Below are 21,018 nucleotides of genomic sequence, written 5' to 3'. Positions count from 1 at the left end.
GGACAGTTTCCATCCCTGTGGGGCAGGCTTGGAGCAGAGCCACCACGCAGGGCAGCGGAATGAGCAGTGCCCCAGGAGCAGGGCCAGCCCCAGGCTCCCCTGCACCTCCCTGCTGCTGGGCAGGAGACAGCTTGGGAAGCTCCCAGGCTCCTGTCAGCTTTTCCCTTGGGATCAACACTGGAGGTTCTCCAAGAGCAGCGTATATGCTAGCAGAGGCAAACAAGCCTCTTGAAACTAGTTTTTTTTTAAAAAAAAAAGTTGAACATAAAAATATAAAAAAGAAGAAGGGCTGAAGGTTTGTTTATGAACTTTGATGTTTTACCACTTTCTGCCTTTTGCATGGAGCTGCTAAATCACAGCTACTAAAATTAACTACCTCAGGGTCCCCCCCTCCTGCCTTGCAGAGCGCACCGATGCAGAACAAGACAACGCAAGGCATCCAGTACAGTTTCCTCCTTAATTCTGGAATATTTAAGAACCAGATCTGGATAGTCCATAACACCACAGTGCTACACGAAACACTTGCACCTGTCTGGGAAGCATCCTGAGCGCGCTGGCTAATAACAGCACTGCGCCTGACCGAGTTAGCCCTGCTCTGTGGTAACACCATGGCTCGTGCAGCAGAATCCCTTCCACACCTGCAGCTCGTGCAGCTCGCAGGCAGACACGGCCACTTCCAAATCTTGTCGAAAGAAGCCGGCCCAAACCACGTCCTTCAGCAAAATGAAACAACTTCCACACTCATCCCCTAATGTAAAACTCGCATAAAACTTTTAGCACTCCTCTCCCTGTAACTCGACCAAATCTCGCTCCGCGGGACAGACACACTGATGCCATGCCCTGAAGATACTCAGTGCACTGCAAAGATGAGAAAAAGTGCTGTTGCAGAAGGGTGTGGGGAAGGCCAGTGCTTATGAAATGCATTTTTCTAAAAAAAAGATGTAAGAGATAAGGAACTCCCTCCCCCACACACACATATTCTCCTGAAGCTTTTTTGCTGACCCTAGACATTTTCCAATATATCTTTTAAGTATAGAAATCACAGTGAAAAAAAAAAAAAATCATGCTTTTGTTTTCCCACTGTTTTGTTGATTTGCTTAAAATAGAGGGCCATACTTCATGTATTCCCACAGTCTAACTTCTCTAGGGTTGCAATTCCTGAAGCACGTGTGGCACTGCATTGCAGAATGTCTCTGCATCCAATTTTCTGCCAGCTCAGAAACTGTCATAGCACATTTCGAAAGACTTGGAACCAAATTTCAAAAATAGGTACCCGTAAGTACCGGAATAAAAGTGGCTTTGTGTTCAGTAGAGCTAAGCAGAAGAAAGTAAACACTATTATAAGTAGTTTGCTGTTACTTAAAATGCTGAGAAAGTACCCTGACAATGTGCACATATAAAAGGGAAGAAAGCACAAGTTACTAAACAAAGCAGTAAAACACTGAGCACCAAGCAGCAAATAAATTAGAGCAATCCAGACGAACACCAAGGTGACATAAACATTAATTAAAACATAACACACACCCCTCCTCAGAACAAAATACATGTTAAAGAATAATAACACCAAGTCAAGGAGGACACATTCTGAATTATAAAGAAAGTCTTCAGCAGCCCTGGGGTGATGGCAGCACCCGCCAGGAGGCATGGGGGGTGACAACAGCCCGGCGCCCCCCGCTCGCTGAGCAGTCACCTGCAAGTGACTCCCTGCACACAAGAAGGTCAGCGTGGCTTTGGGGCGAGCTCTGGTGACCCTCTGCCAATCTGGAACATCTTCAAGAACTGTTTCAGCTCCAGAAAAAGGGCACGTTCCTTGGAAATCTCATTTTGCTGGGAATGCTCAAAACATTGCAGCTCTCCGGGAAGAAAAGGTTACACAGGGGCAGTTACAGAAGATGGTTATATTGCTAAAATATGTTATTTTAATTATTTGTTAAATGGAGCGAGGTTTTAGCTGTAGTGTAACACCATTTTAATGTGATTTAAAGCTATACTCCACGTAGGTTTAATTGAGCACTGAAATGCTTAACACAGAACACTGAAAACAACTTCCATCAACAGCAACTTTGAACTGGAAATGAGGGAGCAGCCCTCTGAAACACTGTGCTTTTACTGTGGAGATACTGATCAACAGTAAAAGGAGCTTGTTCAGAGCATCAACCTGATCCGTTCAGCAACCCTCCCTCACACCAGCCGTGGAGCAGGGAGTTATTTTGCCATTTTATCACTGGCATATAAAGTGCGGCACATTTTTGCATTGGTGTCAAATACAGTGGCATTCTTAAATCAAAAGTTTTAAAATTATGCTGTACCTGCAAAGCACACCATGAATGATTGCAGCATGAGCAGTTCCCATAGCAACCTCATCTTCAGCTTCCCGGGTCAGAGGAGACCAGCCCAGTGACTACAGAAGAGAACGGGGCTCCTTGGAAATTTTAGGCAACCTTTAATCTGTAAAAAAGAAAAAACAGATTACAAGGAGATTTAGGATTGCCGCTCCTTCTATTTGTTGGTAGAGTTGTTTTTATTCTTTCTGGGAAAGTTGCACCTGAAGACCAACAAAGAAACTTTTTTAAACATTCCATGTAGAGTCATTCTGAGGAGCGATACGTGACCGTCTGAGTACGCTGGGCACCAGATGAGGATTACGAATTGTCACCCTGTATCTTGGGCACAGTCAGATTTTGTCTGTCTCTCGAATTTGTCATCAGCAGATCCACTCACTGCCTCTCTGGCGTAAGTGAAGTGTAATTAGTTAACCCTGTACATCATGGTTAAGAGAAAACTTATGGGAACTACATCCAATTTTCTTTACAAACACCACCCAGCACATGAAGGACACATCTCTGCACAGGCAACACTTTCTAGGAAATGTTCCCACATTGCTTGTTGGAGGAATGCTTTTCCATTTCACCCCATTCTGATTGCTCTAAACATCTTAAAAAAAAAATATATATCCCTTAAATTATCTCCAGACCTGATCATTTCCTCACACTCCATTACAACTTGTAACTAGTTAAATTCTGTGAGCAGGCAATTTGAAGACTTCCTCAGTTTATCACTGCAAAGTACCCCCTGCAGTGCAACCCAAGGTGGAAAAAACATGCCTCCTTTTATGAAAGAAACCTTCTCCAGAGCAGGCATTTAAATATTAAAAATAAATAAATCAAGTCAGACACATATTCTTATAATTTATTCATATCACTGAAGGCTGGAAAAGTTAAGGGGCCTTCACGCTTGCAAGACAAACGGCATGACTAACAGGATGTGAAGGGGTATCATGAGAGGTCTCCGCTTGCTTTTGTGAGTTAAAATTGCTAAGATTCTTCTAATAAAGTCAAGTTCCATGCACTGAGAAATCTAAGAATCTTTATCCTCTGAAGATGCAGCTTGGAAGGGGGTAGAGATTAATTGCATACGTTCAGCTGTTCTCACACAGACTGATAAGTCTAGATGGGGGTTAGCAGGAAGGACTAATCAACGAAAACTAATGACTTAAGTGAATGATTGGAGTATTAATTATTAGTTTTTTGAGGGAAAATGTCTTCATGGACTTTTATATTGATTGACATAGTTAGGCAGCTACTCTGTGTTTACAGCAAACTCGAGAAATGTATTTTCTTTACCCTCTATAGTCTTGATATGCGGACAAATACTCTGTTTCCTCTACCAAATTCTGCTGGTTATAAGTGCACCTACACAGCAGATTCCCACCAAAGGCAAGTCACCCTTTATTTTACACTAGTATAAGTGAGATCGGAGATAGAACTTGTGTTCACCAGCAGCTGCTGAAATTCTTTCATGTTCTCATTTTCCCACGTATTAGTCCCATCAATAAGCCCATCGTGTCACTTTATAAGGCTTCTCTTCATTACACGGCAAGGCAATGCTTCACGATTATTCTCCTCGCCCTCTGCAATAAGCTACGCGGGACAGAAACAGAACAATCGCTTACAGCCTTGGATACCTAATTAAAAACACAAGAGGTATAGCACTTATCAACTTAACCTACTGCCAGGAACCCATCTAAAGCACCTGCAGCCCCGTCTGCAAGCTGCCAGCACGCAGGAGGGATGACCAGAATCACTCCTGCTATGTGGGTTAGTAACAGCCTGAAGCTCCTCTGCTGTCCGTAAGCAGTGCTGCTGGCAAGGAAGCGGTATACCTGCCTTTCGGTTAAAAAAATGGGAATATAAACCCCCAAATCTGACCAAAGTCAAGCACAATGCCTCTACTTGTTCCACAGGTTTTGGGGATGGCATGCCAGGAGACTCAATGGGGATGAGAGACACTTCTCTGAAGGACCATGGAGACGGCTGTCCTGTTTGCAGGTCCCAAGGCTCTTTGCATCACATCCCTGGTACCCTCTTTGAACCAATAGTGCTGTTTTGGTACTTTATTTCCTAGTTTTTCATAGCTGCAGGAAAATTCTTGAATAGTCTTCAATTTATTACATTTCCCCACTGCACTGCAACTTCTCCTCTTACCAGAGCCTCTCTTGACTCACCACTCCTTTGGGAGAAACTCTGGCTACTTTGTGGTTTTCGCAAACTGATTTTTTTTTTTCCCCCACTTGGGAAATCATGCTTCTCTAAGCATTTTAAACACTAATAACAAAAGATTTCAAAATTCCTAATGTAAATTAGTCTTCAGCTTATAAGGGCATTAAAAATAGCAGGCTAGGCTCTTACTTTCCTCCCAAGATGTTTTGACACAATCACTGGGTCTTACATTCAGCCAAAAATAAAAGCTATGCTAAAAATATCCATTTTTAGTATTCAGCACATTTAATTATTAAGTCCAGTGAAAAAGCTGAAAGTCCTCCCTATTATTTAGTTATTCAAAACTCGGTCCAGATAATCAGCAGGCAGCAGAGGGTCACACATGCAGTTAAAAAAAAAATAATAAAAAAATTCAGATACCTGAATGGAAAGAGTCACTTACGGTATTACCAGACTGTCTATACGTGGCACTGTATATATACTCTGCGCATTTCCGTCGATGCTAATGGCAACTCCATGCGCTTACGCAGACAAAGTACATACCCAGTAATAATTACCTTACAGTATATTGCTAGAAGAGGTTCTAGCATATATTTTCTAAATATATGGGATCATACATCGTTCTGTTGCTGGATTAATATTAAAGCTTCAGAAGCAGCACTGCCCTGGTGCTCCCCAAGAGCCGCCCCAGGAGCGGCACTGAAATGGGCACTGGGGGCTCGGCTGCCAGCCCCCCTGCCCTGGCTGTTACCGATACAGCCACGGCAAGCTAACGTTAGGGGAAGTTTCCCAAAGAGAAACGATGCTTATCTTAGCATAAAAAGTAGTGAAAAGCGAGTTAGATGATTACCATTAAAAATATTTTCGTAAGGTTAAAACATGGTGGTATTCGAGCTGGGGCTGCGATTCCGTTTCTCGTGATAGTTCCCCATTTCACATGTGAGTGAGTCCAATCTTCAAAATGTTTTCCCGTAAACATTGCTGCTATTCATACCAGCAGGCCCGTTGTTCAGAGCAGTGTAAAAACTGTTGAAACACGTTGACTTTTTATGGCAACAACTTTAGGAAAGGCAACATTTGTGCATGAGCAGAAGATATATAATTGAAAAGATCCTTCCTATTTCTAAATGTTTTCTGACTGTAAAATCCCAGGGGCGCTCATGCTGCTTCTGAAGCAGAATATGAGAGTCCTGAAAACTTGCAAAGTTTAATATTTTATTTCCAGAAGGAAGCATATATAGTGTCAGCAGTGTACAGGTTGTTTTTTCAAGATGAAAATGAGATGGCTGTGCTTCAGTTTGGAAGTGCATCCCATTAGAAAACCTAGTGCCAACACACATGTGCAGATGTCTTTTTAACTGTACTTTTGGCAATGCATCCACTGCAAATTCTTTTGAAAGGCACCTTTTGTTTGTAATTGGATTCTGACGAAGAAAGTTGACTCTAAGAGCTCTGACTACAGTCAGGTATGAGGAAAAAATAAAAAGATGCATGTAGCAGAAATATCTGTGGTGAATTTTTCTAAGTTAGCAGGCATAGCTTTTTGTCAATATTTCATTTGGATGTTTAATGATTAGCACTTCTAAAAAAACCACAAACAAAATAGAAATGAAAAGCCTAAGGCTAAGATATATGGACGCATTTGGAAGACGAAAAATACTTTTGTATGTATAATTTTCAATATATGAATTCACATTTTTGTGACTATTATATTGTGAAGGAAAATTTGAAAAATACGCCTAAGACCCCCAAGTTTTGCAGCAGTAGCAGCAAGAAACAAGGTTTTAGCAATCATCTCACATTTTCCTGCTGCCCCTTGGTGTGCTGCACAGTGCCAATTCTGCTAAACTCCAAAATAAATCACTGTTAATGAAGCATGCTGCACATACAGACAGCAACAGGCATCTTTTAATCACCTCCACAAAGGAAGAGCTAAGGGAAAGCACAAACCACTGTGAGCACTAACAGGCGAGTGGCTCAGTTTAAGGTGGCACCAGCCCCTCTGACTGCCACGGGTCTGACCCGAGGGCGAGAGCAAGCATCTCACATGAATCCACGGCTTTCCTGAACGGCGACATTAATTCATGGTGTCAAAACCTCCGAAGAATTACCAAGCTTTTTAAACAGAGGTATAGTATCATAAAAATAATCTTCAGGCTTGGATGCAGAAGAGAGAGCAGAGCTGTGGGATACCCGAGTGCTGTCCGGTGACACACAACTCGGGGCCATACAGCTGCTGAGAGCACAAAATGTTCACAGGTCTAAGGACAAAGGCTTGTGGCAAACATATGCAAGAACATCAGCAGTGGATGCATATGGCAGATCGAGTCTAGAAAGACTAGTCCCAGCAAAACCTGGGAAACAAAAGTTTAGCATAAACTCAGATTCAACTTGTCTATGCAAAAAAAGTTAGAAAAGTCACCACTGAAGGTTTTCTGAGATCCAAAGAAACCTTTTTCCCTAAGAGGGAAGATACCTTCTTCTAATACACATGCACAAAAAGATCTATATCTATCAATGATGTGGTTGCTAGGTGCTTCACAAGCCCTAGTAACATACCTAACAAGAAGTCTGCAAAACTACACCAAAACGCTGTTCTCCATTTCCATCTCTCCAAACACACTAACACTTTCCCAAAGTTTATGGACTTTAAGGACCCAATCAGTGCAGGAGTTAAGCCCTGGTTTTCTTGACAAGCCATTATAACACGTGATCATTTAAGTTTCTAACACTTAAGGAGCAGCGTTAACAGAGAAATACTGAAAAGCAAATGGTTCTTTTTAAGTGAAATAATTTCAGTTTAGAAGATTTTAAACCCTTTACTTCAACTCTGATTTTTTTATGCCACCACCACCACATTCAGTGGAAAACACAGCTAGTGGTTTTTTTTAAATAACCACAATGAGATGGACTGGACATCAGCTGCTTAAGAGCCCCTTAATACTCTAAAGAATGAGGCATCATCTCTGGAAAGAAACATCCACAAAAGCAGAGTTCACCGGTAGCACAGCTCACCTCACCCTCTGTGCGGTACGCCTGCCACACTTCCCTCAAATTGCTTTTATAAGAAGGAAGGAATATGAAAACTTCAACTTTGGGAAAGGAATTAACATCAACATGAATTTCTCCTGCTCACTACCTGGCAGGCAACGTTACCTGCTTATTTTTAAAAACAGATACGCGGACAGGCTGCCTGCAGCCAGTCTATTTGTGATCTGAACCCACCCCTGCAGTCCTCTTTGAAGGACAGGTGTTTTTCCTATTTTATCACTTTGGAAATTTTCAATTTAGACTTCACCAGAGGCAAATACTATATCTTTACTGAAGGGCAGATATAACTTACTGAAAAGCCACAGCTGGAGAGTAATTACTGAAAGTTCACTGTCAAAATGAGTCTGTCTTTGGTCTTATGCTTTTGAGTATTTTTATTAATCACAATGGTGGCAGAGAATGTGTGCTTATTCAGTCTGCTGGTGACACTAACAGGCTGCAGGTACCTCTGAAGATGTGAATGTAATTCACAACCACCTTGACAAATTGGACATAAAAGCTGACTAAAACAGAAGGCTGGATCTCTGTAAGAGACAAGTGCTGCATACCGCAGTAAATAGGATGCTGCATTAAGTAGCACAAACATATGCTGGGGGGCAGGCGGCTGGGTGATTGCTCTGCACTGATCCACACGTGGCTGAACATGTCAGCCATGCCCTGGGACTGTGAGCAGCAAAAACCCTGCCTGGGATGTATACACCAGGTTTGCGGGTCCTTTGAATCTGAAAATTCCTGCCAGGTAAGCAACCTGTCGCTCTCCCCACCCCGCACCACGGAGCCCCAGACGCAGTACTACAGCCAGGAGCTGATGCTGCTTGTCAAAGATTTGCCCCAACAGAAGCATCCAAAGAAGAACACCACAAAGGATTAGAAGTCTATAAATGTCCTATAAATAAAAGCAAATGGAGTTGCTTAGCCTAAAGAATAATGAAGAGAAAAACACCTATGGTATTAAAACATGTAAAAGACTGTTGCAAGTAGAAGGAAATAATTTGTTCCCATGTCCCAAACAGATGTGACAACAATCAATACGCAAAAAAGATTAAGGTTTAGACTTCAGGAAAAGCTTCTTGTCATGCTAAGGCCAGCTGAAGCACAGCTACAGGCTGGCTGAATAGCCTGCAGAATATCCATTACTGATGTTCCTTAGCAATTAGTAAGATAAATTTAAGTCCAGAACAACCTAGACAGTGAGGGCAGAGACAGTACATATCTTGCTTCCAGAAACACCAGTATTTGGAAGGAGATGGAGAGACTTCCAAACACTGGGATTGTCCAGTCCCACTGCTGCTGGCTGCAAGGCAAGGTTGTTTCACCCTCTGATTCAGAAATTGGAATAACAATAACCTTGAGATTCTGGTAATTGGGAGTCACTCAGACCAAGGCACCAAATGGTAGCATAGAGCCATCTTCTGTGAGTGAAGGTTAAAGAAACTGTCTGGCTTTCATAAGGGGTCATGGGGCAGAAGCAATGAGTGTATTTTTTTTCACATAAAAGATAAATAAGGTTTCTCCTAAATTAAAGGAAATTACTTTATCTGTGAAAGAGATTAAGCAGTGTTATTCCAGGGGAGCAGCATGAGGAATTAATTCATAACGAGGTCGCGGCAGATACAGAATGCTAAGAGCAGTTCAGGAAAACGGCGCGATTAGACCTCATTCAGTGGGGCTGCATCAATACATCAGCCCATAAAGATGCGACGTTATCCTTCCTGCAATTTAGTGTCCAAAAGCAACGTGGAGGTTGGACACCTTTGTGAGTGTGAAGGGCAGGAACCGCATCACTGGGGTAGACTAGTGAGAAATCAGCAATCCTGGAAGGGATTCTATATGATTCTATAGAGCTGTTAAGATTCAAGCATTATGGGTGGCTTTTGAGCATGCGGCTCAAATAGCTGGTAGCCCACACTGCTAGAGAGCATTGCTGTGGTACATCCCCCTAAGGTGCACCCTGAGCATGGGCAGCTGCGGATCCCTGCCAGCCCCACTTCCCAACATTGCTTGTGGCCCCAATTCAACAACACATCAGCCTTCTAAGCCTGACCCAGCCTCTTAATACTCTGCTGAATGCGGGCCTGTGGGTCGGGAAAGGCACCAGCTCTCTTTAGCAGATGCAATCAGTGACCCGCAAAACTGATCGTCCAGAAATAGAAGGTGCCTAGAAAGTGTGCCCCCAAAAGCACAGATCTTCGCAGCAATACTTTTTTGATGCACACATCGCTGATTTTTTTTCAGCACTTGAAAGATAGAGGTTTTTTTTCTACTGTGGTAGCTGTTGTCATAAGTCCTGAGATAAATACTGGCCCTGGGAAAAGGGAAAAGAAAAGGGAACTTGAAAAGATGGCCTGGGGAGATGAAGGGTAGTGGGTGTGTGCCGGTGGCATCTCTCACCGAGCTCTCCTTGTTCTCACAGCACGTCTGTCAGATCCTGATCTATCTCAAGCTTCTTTGCTGAAATTATCCCTTCTGGAGTTGCACTTATACACAATTCATGCATTATGAAATATATACAGGCATATTGTGCCTGATAAAACAAATGACACATACGCAGCACGTCTGAGACATGCTTATGATAAATGGGCATGAAATGCTTCAAAAAATTAATTATCTAAAGAAAAAAAGACCAAGAAAAACAACATCAGTTTTTACATGGTTTTTCCTCCTTTGGGCATTCATTCACATTCACTTGATAGAGATTTCATTTCACTATATCAAGGAAGTTACAGCACCTCAACAGATGCAAGTTCCCATCTCACCCCAGTCATTTGTATTTGTCAGGCTGGGTTTGGTGCGCGCCGTGCTGGAGCCACCTCCCCACCGCCATCGCACACCTGCCACGGCGGGGCGCGTGCCCAGGGAGGGTGCCCAGGTACACACATACGCGGGGAGCAAGGATTACATGCAGATTAAGACAATAAACATAATTCTAACCACATTAGCAAAGGCAGCTGAAGGAATAACTCAGTAAGCACCCACTGCCGTGAATTACAAGCCCTGGAGTTTAAATACAGTTTCTTCAACTAAGTTTCTTTGACGTAAGTGCTCTGTAGGTTATACTCATGCTATATATATCCCAAGAAACTGGCTGGTGGGCCAGCTCCGTTCACGGTGGGGCAGGCAGGGACACTCTTTGCTGCTGATGCATGAGAAGGTGTATAGAAATAACTACCCCTGGCACCATCCCTTTCTGACTTGTTACATCAGAAACTCCTCAAAGGAATATACCTGGTTTATCTCTATGCAGAACCTAGTGCCACTGCTTAACCTGACTAGAGCCTCTGGATTCCATGAAAATACTCAGCTAACAACAGACATGCACACCTTGTATATTTCACCACGTTGCAGTATTCCCTGCACGCCTTCATCGGGAGCAAAACGCAGCTTCATGGAAGCAGCAATCCGTCTCAAACGCTGGATATTCCCAGCCATGCAACACATCCCTTCACCTTCTGAACCAGTGAATCAAAGCACCATTTTCCACTGAAGAAAAAAATGACAGTAATTAATAACTACCACATATCACCCTAGTACAATCCTCACTCTTCGCCTCTTGCCCCCAGGAAATCATCGTTGTCCTGTAAAACCTGGATAATTTGTAAGCATAAATCATCTCTAGGTAAGGAGATTTGGGTGACTAAAAGCAAGACTAAATTAAGGCTACCGGCGTTAATTAGGGGTCACTGTGTTGTTCTACCTTTTCCATGGAAGGGATATATAGAGAAATGCTCACCTGAGGCAGCACCTAGCAGCCAACATCCAGCCTCTCCCAGCCCAGAAGTCCATTCACACCACGAAGTCGGAGGCACTTTGCTCAGTCAAGGAGAAACTTTATCATCATAAAAACCTGCAAGCAGTGAAAGCTCGCAGTCTGGCATTTTCTACAAATTAGAATTTATTCTTTTTTAGAGTCTTTTACCGAAGACTGTCTAGAACGGTTACCTTAAAACTCACCAATTTGAAAACAATTCGCAATTCATGCAGAGTAAAATTTTCAACACAGTATTTTGCAGAATTAAAATGAATGCTACCCCATATATCCAAGCAATAAATGACAAACTGTGCATAAAATGCCAGCTTTAGGCATAGCAAAACTCACTTGAAGAGAAAAAGATATTTGACTTGGTATTCAATAGGTCCAGCTCTTCTCTCCTAGCTGTATCACTGATCCACCGTCAAGGGAAATGGTCTCTGAAGCCCACTACATATAAAATGAATATTTTTTTTTTCTTTTTTCCAATAGCAATGACTGTCAACACGAGACCTGAATGCAGAGCAGAGCACTCAACCAAAGCCAGCTGCCAGGCAGGACGCTGCAGCCATCTCCCAAGCAAAGCCAGCCCATCCTGGTCTCCAAGCAGCCTCTTTCCACCAGAGAATACAGACGTACTGGCAAACTCCAGGATACAAAAATAAACTGTCAGCTAAAGTGGAGTATTAACCTCCATCTGACTTTTGATCATAAATTTCCTAAAGAAATAAGGGTTAATTTATCACTGTCTCAGTTTGACAGAACGATGCACAGAAGAAGCAAGGCTTGAAGAACTCTGTGTGACAATGAAGTTCCGTTTATCCCTAGGTCACTGCTTCCAGATAATGAATCAAGACAGTTTCACAGTCTGAACAGATAGAAAGGTAACATTCAAAGTTATCATTCACTTTGGAGTGAGTTTGTTCCCAAAATATACATTATCAGAGAGAATTATCTTGTCCAGGAGACAAAAAATTGATGTGAAAAATATTAAAAATATTTCCGTGATGCCCCTAAAATCAGCACCTTAATGACATTTTACTTTTCACTTCTGGAGCTTGCAAAATAATCCATTTTATTTCAAAGACAAAAGGAGAGCTCTCTCCATAGGAGTTCCACAGGGGGAAATCAAGTGTATTGGACATGCACACGTTATGAAAATGCTTTACCCAGCCTGCTGCCTCCCTGCAGTGCCCACCTGAAGCTTCCGAAGGTGTAAAACAGAACTTAGAAAAGAAAAACAACAGGTGAGTTCATTAACTCTGAAAAGTTGCTAAGAAGCCAGTCTTGTACTCTGCATATTCCTGGGAACACAGGCTAGCAAAACAAAAATTCCTTCATCACTTGTGACTGGCAGAAGGTTTCCAACCCAGGGAACTGAGATACCTGGACCTGGAAATGGTTTTAACTATTTTGTTAAATTCAAAAATCACCGGGGGGGGGGGGGGGGGGGGGGGGGGGGGGGGGAACAACAAAACAAACCCACTTACCACTTTGATATCCCCGTTACAAGATTATTTAGCTTTTTGTTTACCCTTCAAAGTTTATTTTAAAAAGTTGCCTGGAATTTGGGCATTTGAGGGAACTTCCCTCTGACTTTCCCAAATAGAAGGCTAGGCACTTAGCACTTCATTTCTGCTGGGATGCCATTAAAGTTCCACTCCTCTCCAACAAAAAGAAATCCTCCCTGATTTTTCAAACTAATGGCATCCAGTGAGCCGCACAGATATTTTTTTTCTTACTGCCAAAACCAGGCTTCCTATGGCAGCTGGAAGCAGAAGGAAAGAGGTTGGATTTATCCCTCAGCATTTGCTGGCATATCAAGGCCAGAATTCCAGCTCTCAGGCATTCTTTCAAAAAATTAACACAGTCCAAATTAAGGGCTCCATAATTACTGGCAAAAAGTTTAATGGGTCTGGATTTATTAAAAAAATGAAACCTATATACTTGGGTGATCACATCCTGTAACAATTTTTGTGGCCTGTGAGATGGCACTGCAAAATATTTTCTGAATTATTATTTCTGGCTGCTAACCCCGGTTTAACCCTGTATGTTTATTCAGTTTGAATCTGAAAGATTCACACAGCCTGGGAGAGCAACGTCCCAGAAGGCTTATGCAAATAATCACAACAAGTCGTACATCACAGATTCAAAACGATAACAAAGCTGATGCAAAGGATGGGCCACCCACGGCGGGCACCAGAGCAGCGAGTGGCCGAGCCCTGCGCCCAGCCCCCCCACGCTCCTCGGGGGTACCTGGCTCTCGATGAAACCCCGCCACAATCCTGAGCCATGAAAAGCGAGCTGCAGAAAACATTTCTCACAGGTTCTCGTTAAACCTGTTGTTGTATAAAATATTAAAAATGGATTTTAACCTCACTCTGCGAAAACTTACATACATTCTAAAAAAATCCACTACCCTTATTTTTGTCATAAATGTACCTTAGTTTTCACTCTTTTAAAAAAATAATTTAAAAGCTATCTTTGTCTTTAATGGGCCTATTATATAGCTACGTTTAGCATTATCTGTATGATTATTTTATTCAAGTAGTAATATGATAAAAATCAATTGGGTACAATTTCATATATATATATTTATTTTTTTGTAACTCCTGGCAGTAAGTAGAATTGAAATAATGAACTCAAACTCCTGGACCTGAGTCTCAGAAGATGCAATGCCCCGGGAATAGCTGGTTATTCTTGAACTCGGAGAAGACTTTTTGCCACTCAAAGCTGTTCAGCATTTTCTTCTAGCAGAATTTAAGGTAAGAAAGCCCAGAACCATCCATAGAAGAAAGTGAAAAAAAAAAGTATATACAGTTGGCGATATTTTACACAAAATTAAGAAAAAGTTGCACAGCCAAGCTCACAGGCTCGTAGCTCCAATGGGTTTTACAGAGGTACCAAGCTGGAGCTGGGGTTGCTCTGCACCACGTTTCAAGCAGGTGGTTAGGAGATGGTGACAGCCTTACCTCCAGGGCAGCCCAGAAACCTTCAGTGCATCTTAGCTGCACCCTCAGTTACATCATGTTTAAAGTGAATTTCTGCATGCATACTTAAACCACAGTGTGGCTGCTCTACCCTTGCCTACGGCTGTCAATCGATTTGTAAGAGACAAAACCCATCTTGGGGCGGTTTCACCGCTGCACTACAAATGAGCCCTGACAGAAGTTTAACACGAGGCGTCTGTGAGCATCCCCTGCTCTGCAGGTGGCCTTCGAGGGAGCCGCTTCCTTGAGAGGAAAAGCCTGGATCACATGGGCTCCTTAACACAGGAGCCGTCACAGCCACTCGTCCGACTTGCCTGGCACCCTGGTTCCGATCCTATATACAATATTATACATATTTGAAGGCAGCACCAGCCTTGCACTTCAGCTGCTCTCAGCAGCTCTCCTGCCTGCTGTGGGTGCTCCAGCTCCCACCACCCCTCCGTCCGCAGTTGGTGCTGGCACAGCCTGTGGTGCAAAGCCAAATGGCTCAGCTCCTCGTGTGAAACCAAAGAACCCATGCAATGAGACAACACAGTAAAATATGAGAATTCACAGATTCCCAACCTGCTTTTCCTCCTGCTGTCAGCGGCTATTTCCAGCAGTGAGGCTGGGATCACACACAGGATATCAAGTGAAGGCACAACACGCCTCCTGTGCATCCTTTGGGATCTTTCTGACTGCAGAAATACTGATGTCACTGTTTACTTTGCAAATCTAAAGGCACAGCTGTGTCAAAATCCTGTTTGCAATATTTTGCTATCAAATAGTCCATTTTTACACCTAAACTTTTTAGTTGCATTAAAAAAAATGAGCTTTTCCCCAAGAAATCTAATAAGGAAGCAGAAATTCAGAGGTCTAACCTTGACCATGGCGGTCCAAAACAGGCTAATTCAGCCTTGAAATCATTCATCAGAATGGCTCCGATCAGTGTAGAACAAAGAGTTTTCCCTCCCACTGGGAAAGCAAATCCTCCAAAATCAAACCAAGCAAGCAGCGAAAGGAAGATGGCTGGAGGGATCTGCTCACCTGACAGCAGCTGAGATAAAGCAGCAGATTCTGTAAGGCTGGGGGTGTAAAGGGAAGCAAGGGCTGCTGCCTAAACGTGCTGTAACAGAAAACATGTTGGTCTCTTTAGTATGTAGGAACTTTGTTAGCTGTTTCCAGACCTCAAAATTGCAGATGACTGCAGTTAAAAACAAGCGCCATGGTCACAGCAGAGGGCACCTGCCAGATGCGGCCAGAGGTTACGGCCACCAAGAGCCCCCCCTGCCCAGCCCCTGCCCCAGCTGCACCGGAGAGGGCTGGGGACCCCGAGCTGGGAGAGTCACGGTCACACATGGCTTCGCACCTAGGAGCTCCTTGGAGATATCTTCTGCAGAGATTTGTTGTCCTGCCAGAAGATGATTAAAAATCGTGGCTGAACCCAACGTGACTTGCTACAAAGCAAGGGGGGGGGCAGGAGTTCCTGGCGATCTCAGGCGAGGTGACCTGTCTCGGTGACGCGATGCGTGGCTGGCAGCGTGCACAGCACAACGCTGACTCCTGTGACACCTCCGGGTAATCACTGCTATTATTTGGTACACTTCATAATGCAATTCTTTTGCTCTGATTTAATTACTAAACATAAAAGGAAATAAACTTCAGAATGAAAACAAAGAAATTGCACTGCATGTAATTTATGGGAGCTATTCTTCAGCTGAATGCCATAAAACCCTGCATGTTTATGATACCCTATTAGAGGGCTGAAAACACACTTGCATTTGCTTATATTGACTATGCAGATTATGCGATATTACTGCCTGTTTCTGCCTCTGCCATTTTTCATAGAAGCAGCGTATTTGTTTAAAGACATCCTTGCACTAAGCATTGGCTCCTGCTAGGAAAAAAAAATAATAAAATAAGACTGGCGATGTACTCTCTCATCGCCAGAGGCTGGCAAGCTGGTAGGCGCCGAGCAGCTGGCAGAGGTACGCAAAAGAAGGGGGCACCGCACACAGTTTTGTTTTCAATCTGGAATATCAATTATTGGAGGAAGTAACCCCACAGCCAGACAAAACAAGAACCATCCCTGCAGTGGATAACTATGTCAAATGATGTGAGCCACATGGCACTTCAGGAATGGCTGCACGATAGCATGAGGATTCATTGAGATATCGCATTAAGCCCTTGGTTCTCGTGTCATAGGAAACAGATGAGAGGAAGTAAGGTTTGCAAAGTTGACTGCAGCTTTGGTTTCTGTATAACAGCTTCAAAGCATGTGAACAGAAACGCACCTCCCTGTTATCCCCGGCTCAGCGCTCTGCATACCCGCCACTGCTGCAAGCAGATGACCGGGAGATGGTGGCTGTTAGGAGTGGAGGATGCTCCTGCTGCCTCTCAGAAGCTGCTCTCCCTTCCCACGGCACCGCAGTGGCCCAGGAGGAGCTGCCTGAGGCTCCTCTGCTCATCACCCAGGTTGAGGGCACCGCACGAAAGGAAAGGAGCTGGGAGGGACATGAGGTGAGGTCTCGATGCACACGCTATACTCCGACACTGAAGCCATCTTCAGTGTATACATTTTCAAGCCTTGCCCCTTTTTTAAGCCCTTGAACAGCAGATTCTTCTCCCATTTTGCATGGATGGAGCCAATATAAAGAAATAGGATGAGTTCACACCAAATTTACTGTTCTCCAAGGAGGCAGCAGGACTTCACCCCTTACCAGCTTGCAGACAGGCCCAGCTACCCTACTGAATCACATACAGGCCATGCATCCTAGTACTGCGTCAAAACATTCCTTTTTACTGCCTATTAAACCCTGTTTTAATATCTCCTAAAGCGCTGTCAACTTTTCAACCTTCGTCTGCATCTTATCTTTATGTGCCAACTCATTTCCAGCCATAGTCAATATTCTCCACTTTTCATTTTGCATAGATGGAGCTGTCAACTCAAATTTAATATGTTCAATGTTTGGCAAAACTTCTTAGTAATTTCTGGGTGTTTCCAGACAACTTCTTTTAAAAAAATTTGTAGCATCCTGAATTGAAGATAAAATTGAGTCCAAAACCAGGAAACAAAAGGGTATGAAATTAGAAAACTAAGACTGAGAAAAGGATGAAAAGCATGTCTAAATAAAAATATTCCCTCCAGCTTCATAGGTTTGAAGTTAGGAATCTGATCATGCTGAAATTGTTAGCTTCGCCATTTCACATAGTCACTCCAAAGGCAGGCACAGATCCCCACCAGCTCTAACTGCTGTGGGAGGCTTCTCCTGTACAGCCTTTTCTAAATTGTTATCCTAAAGCCAGGGCTGAAAGCAGGATAAGAAGTCAGGTTATTTAACTGCAGGTGGCTCTGTTTTGGTTTTCTAGCAGGTGATGGAGAGTAGTCCTAACGCGTGGCTTTTGTGGTTCCTTGCCAGCCTGGCATTAGAGCCCCGGCAGCGCTGGCAGGGCTCAGGCGAGCTCCGTGACTTGGCAGGGAGAAGCCACCCCCCACGGTGGGGTGTTTCGGTAGGGGTACGGGGGGGGCATGGGGAGGGAGCGCTCCAAGGGACAATACTGCTGAAATGAGGGAGAAAGGAGGGCACGATGCAGACACACAGCCTGGCAGGAGAGAACCCGGGGCACAAAGAAACCAGCACCGAGACCCAAGCACACAGTCGGGGCAGGGAAGAGGAGCGTGAGCACCCTTGAGCCCCGTGGAACCCACGGCACCGGGCAAAGCCACCCTGCAGCTGGTGGGAGACTCCCAAAGCGCAACAGAGCACAGACCTGAGGGGTGGGTTGAGACTCCAGCTGTGAACAAGGAGGACAGACCCACATTATATTAGGGTTCTCCCTTGCAATATAATTAAAGTGATCTTTTCAATAGCTAGATAAGAATTTACTGCATGTAGTAAAACTTAAATTCTACAATTTAAATTACAACGCTAGTATGTTAATTTATCTCCTGTTAAGACAGTTAAAGCAATGACTAGTAGCTATAACCAGTGAGCAGAAATAGCCCATTTTACAGCCTGACTTACAGATCATTGATGCTAATAGCCTATTAGCTCCGTGGGCTTTGGATAAGACCATAGTGGAAATAATAGAAACGCCACTGGATGGAAAAAATACTGTAATGTGATAAATACCTGCATCATAGGATTTATCAGTTAAATCAGGTCTGTGTGTAGGATACCCACTGAAAAAGAACGATACACATTATAAACCTTAGCCGACATTAAACAGGGAGCCTTATTTCATTTTATTTTAATTAAAGCAACAGCTAAAGGCACAACCATTACATTCCTCAGTATTTTACGACTACCACATTACCAAGGGGAAGTCCATGAAATACCCAAAGTGAGCTAGAAGTTACAGATAAAACAGGAGAAAGATAAATATTTCAATCAAGTGATGCTTGCAAGAAAACTATTTCTTCTTTTATTTTTAAATCACTACGCCTGAGAAAGAAAATCACAGTAAAGGCACAGCAGGCACCGTTACTGAGTGCTAATCAAAAAAACAAATTGTTCTGAGTTTGGAGATATAAAAATGTTTAATTTCAGTCTACAAAGTTAATGGTTTTAAATGTGCCTTAGTTTATCTGTCTGTTCCTTCTGCCTGCTCACATCTGCAGAGGTCCTCAAGCCCAGCAGTCTTCAGACTTCTAGGTTTGTAAAAATATTAAACTCTAAACAAGGATCAATAATTCTAGAGAGCTTTGCCTGCTTTTAAACTCAGATGTGAAACTATTGCTTTCTATAACGATGAAGACATGACCATTCATTGTTTCCACATTTTCCTTCAGAGAAATCTTCACTCAAGCTAACTAGGAAGTTCAGAGAACCTATAAGTAACCACGCAGTGGGTAATTTAAATGTACTTTAAAATTCAGACAACTTCCATGAATCCTGACCTACATTTAAAAAGTATTGCAAATCTTCATCAAGAAAATTTCCTTTCGGCTGGAAGCAACACTGCAGATGTGTCACAGCCTGTGATAAGCAATTCTTTGGCTTAGGAGCACACGGGGGCTGGTGTGCGGACCTCTGCACGCTGGTGGCTTCAGCTCCACACAGACAGACAGGACTGGCCAATCTGTCACATCTTTAACCATGGGAAACATGTGTCTCCAACATAATCCATGACTTCTAATGCATGTGACTACAGTTAGTAATTCTTAATAACTCACAGCATTCCCCCAGGGCTCGCCAGCGAGCAGACTTCGCAGTGAGAGTCTGGGGGTGTTAGACAGGAGCTCTGGAATGACATCTCCCAGTTGCAACCGTGCTCTAGATCACAGTCACAAATCACGTTCCAGGAGCCAGGCAAGCTATCCCAAACTTCCCTCTCTGGTGTTTTCTTCTGGCATACACTTCTACAGAATAAACTTAAAATATGATAAATGGTAAGAACTTCACCCTTGGCTGGGAATTCAAATTATCATATTGATTAGCTTTGCCACATACAAAGTGGAAAATATTCACAAAATTGACAGGCTTTAAAGAATAAAAGTTGTCACCTTGCAAATGCAGAACAGCAGCCAGGGTAGAGCTACTCAACTGGCAAACAGCTTTCTTCCGAACCAAAAAATACACACACCCCTGAAAAATCACATCCTCAAATTATTTCACTGTAATATTTTGAATATTGACCTGTTTCCTGCCTGAAACGTGCCCTCAAACCTCACAGACAGAAAGTCAATCTGCCGATTTAATTTTCTGAAACAGGAGCATGTTTGTTAATGACAAACTCGATTAGGAAAGTACCTGCTGGCAAACCTAGGGAGCAGGCGGTGCATGCACAGGCACAAAAAATGAGGGATGATCCAAACGGGCTAAATATTTTCTAGATTAAAGAAAAAAAAAAACCCAAACAAAAACACCAAAACCCCACCATAAATCAACTTCGCACAACACAACTGAAAATTAGAATCTAAACAGCTCGGTGAGGTTTTGTTTCTCTCGGCAGAGTTATACTCAGCACTCGGCCTACGCACGGTCGCTCAGAGCAGTGGTTAGGAATGCACTGAGCCCAACCGACAGAACCTCCCTGAACTCCATATGCTCCAGAAGCTTTTTCACAAACCCTGTTCTCGGTCAGCCTCTCAAGTACCGCTGGGGAAGCCTTGCAGAACAAGCGCATCCTTGGAGGACAGGAGCAGAGCCCTTCAGTCCAAAGAGCGAAGCAGGTCCTGCTGTCAAGGGCTTGCCTCAGAGATGCCTGCGGATGCTTCCACTGGAAAACCAGGAAACGTTAGCACAAAGCTTCAGCTGGCAGATGCTAAGGAGTTAGAAGCAAAGGATAACTCAAAACGACTCAAAATTAGGAGACACTTATCTGCACGAATCTCCTCCTCTAGCTCTGCCATCCTTCACTCAGCCCCTGGTTCTCCATGCTGCACCAAAGCATTTTGGATGGCCAAGCCAAGTACACCAGCCTCTGCTTTCAAGCATCACCCTTCTTTATGTTCTAACATAGAAAACACCTCTGTCCGGAGAACTCCGAAAGGCCACTCGATCCTTTCCCTTTCTAGTAGGTGCTGTCATCATACTCTTGACAGAGGTCAGGGAAAAAAAAGTAATAATAAAATGTCTTTCCCAGAGCTGTCCCTTGCAGCAATAAACCACGCAAAGTTGCAAAAGAAGCACAAGCCTTTTATCGGGTCTGTCAGATGTTTCCTCCTAGCAGTGCCCAGCCAGCTCACAACAAAAAACACAATGCTAAGGAGAATAAAGTTTCTGCTCCAGAATGACAGCAACAAAAC

General features: G+C 43.5%; 1 protein-coding gene across 5 annotated transcripts in view; it reads right to left on the bottom strand.

Moving 5' to 3' along the window:
• The window catches only part of LOC102055836 (contactin-4), a 339,085-nt gene that overhangs the window by 165,521 nt on the left and 152,546 nt on the right, over positions 1-21,018 (bottom strand). For all 5 annotated transcript variants that reach the window (XM_055709999.1, XM_055710003.1, XM_055710002.1 and 2 more), the window contains one exon: positions 2,310-2,448. In XM_055709999.1, the coding sequence (XP_055565974.1) occupies positions 2,310-2,364 (55 nt within the window). In that variant the 5' untranslated portion in view covers positions 2,365-2,448. The remainder of the gene's footprint in view (positions 1-2,309; positions 2,449-21,018) is intronic.

Source organism: Falco cherrug, chromosome 4, assembly GCF_023634085.1.
Source record: "Falco cherrug isolate bFalChe1 chromosome 4, bFalChe1.pri, whole genome shotgun sequence".
NCBI classification, from domain to species: domain Eukaryota; kingdom Metazoa; phylum Chordata; class Aves; order Falconiformes; family Falconidae; genus Falco; species Falco cherrug.
The sequence above is the reverse complement of the archived record's forward strand: the minus strand, read 5'-3'. Positions and strand labels throughout refer to the sequence as shown.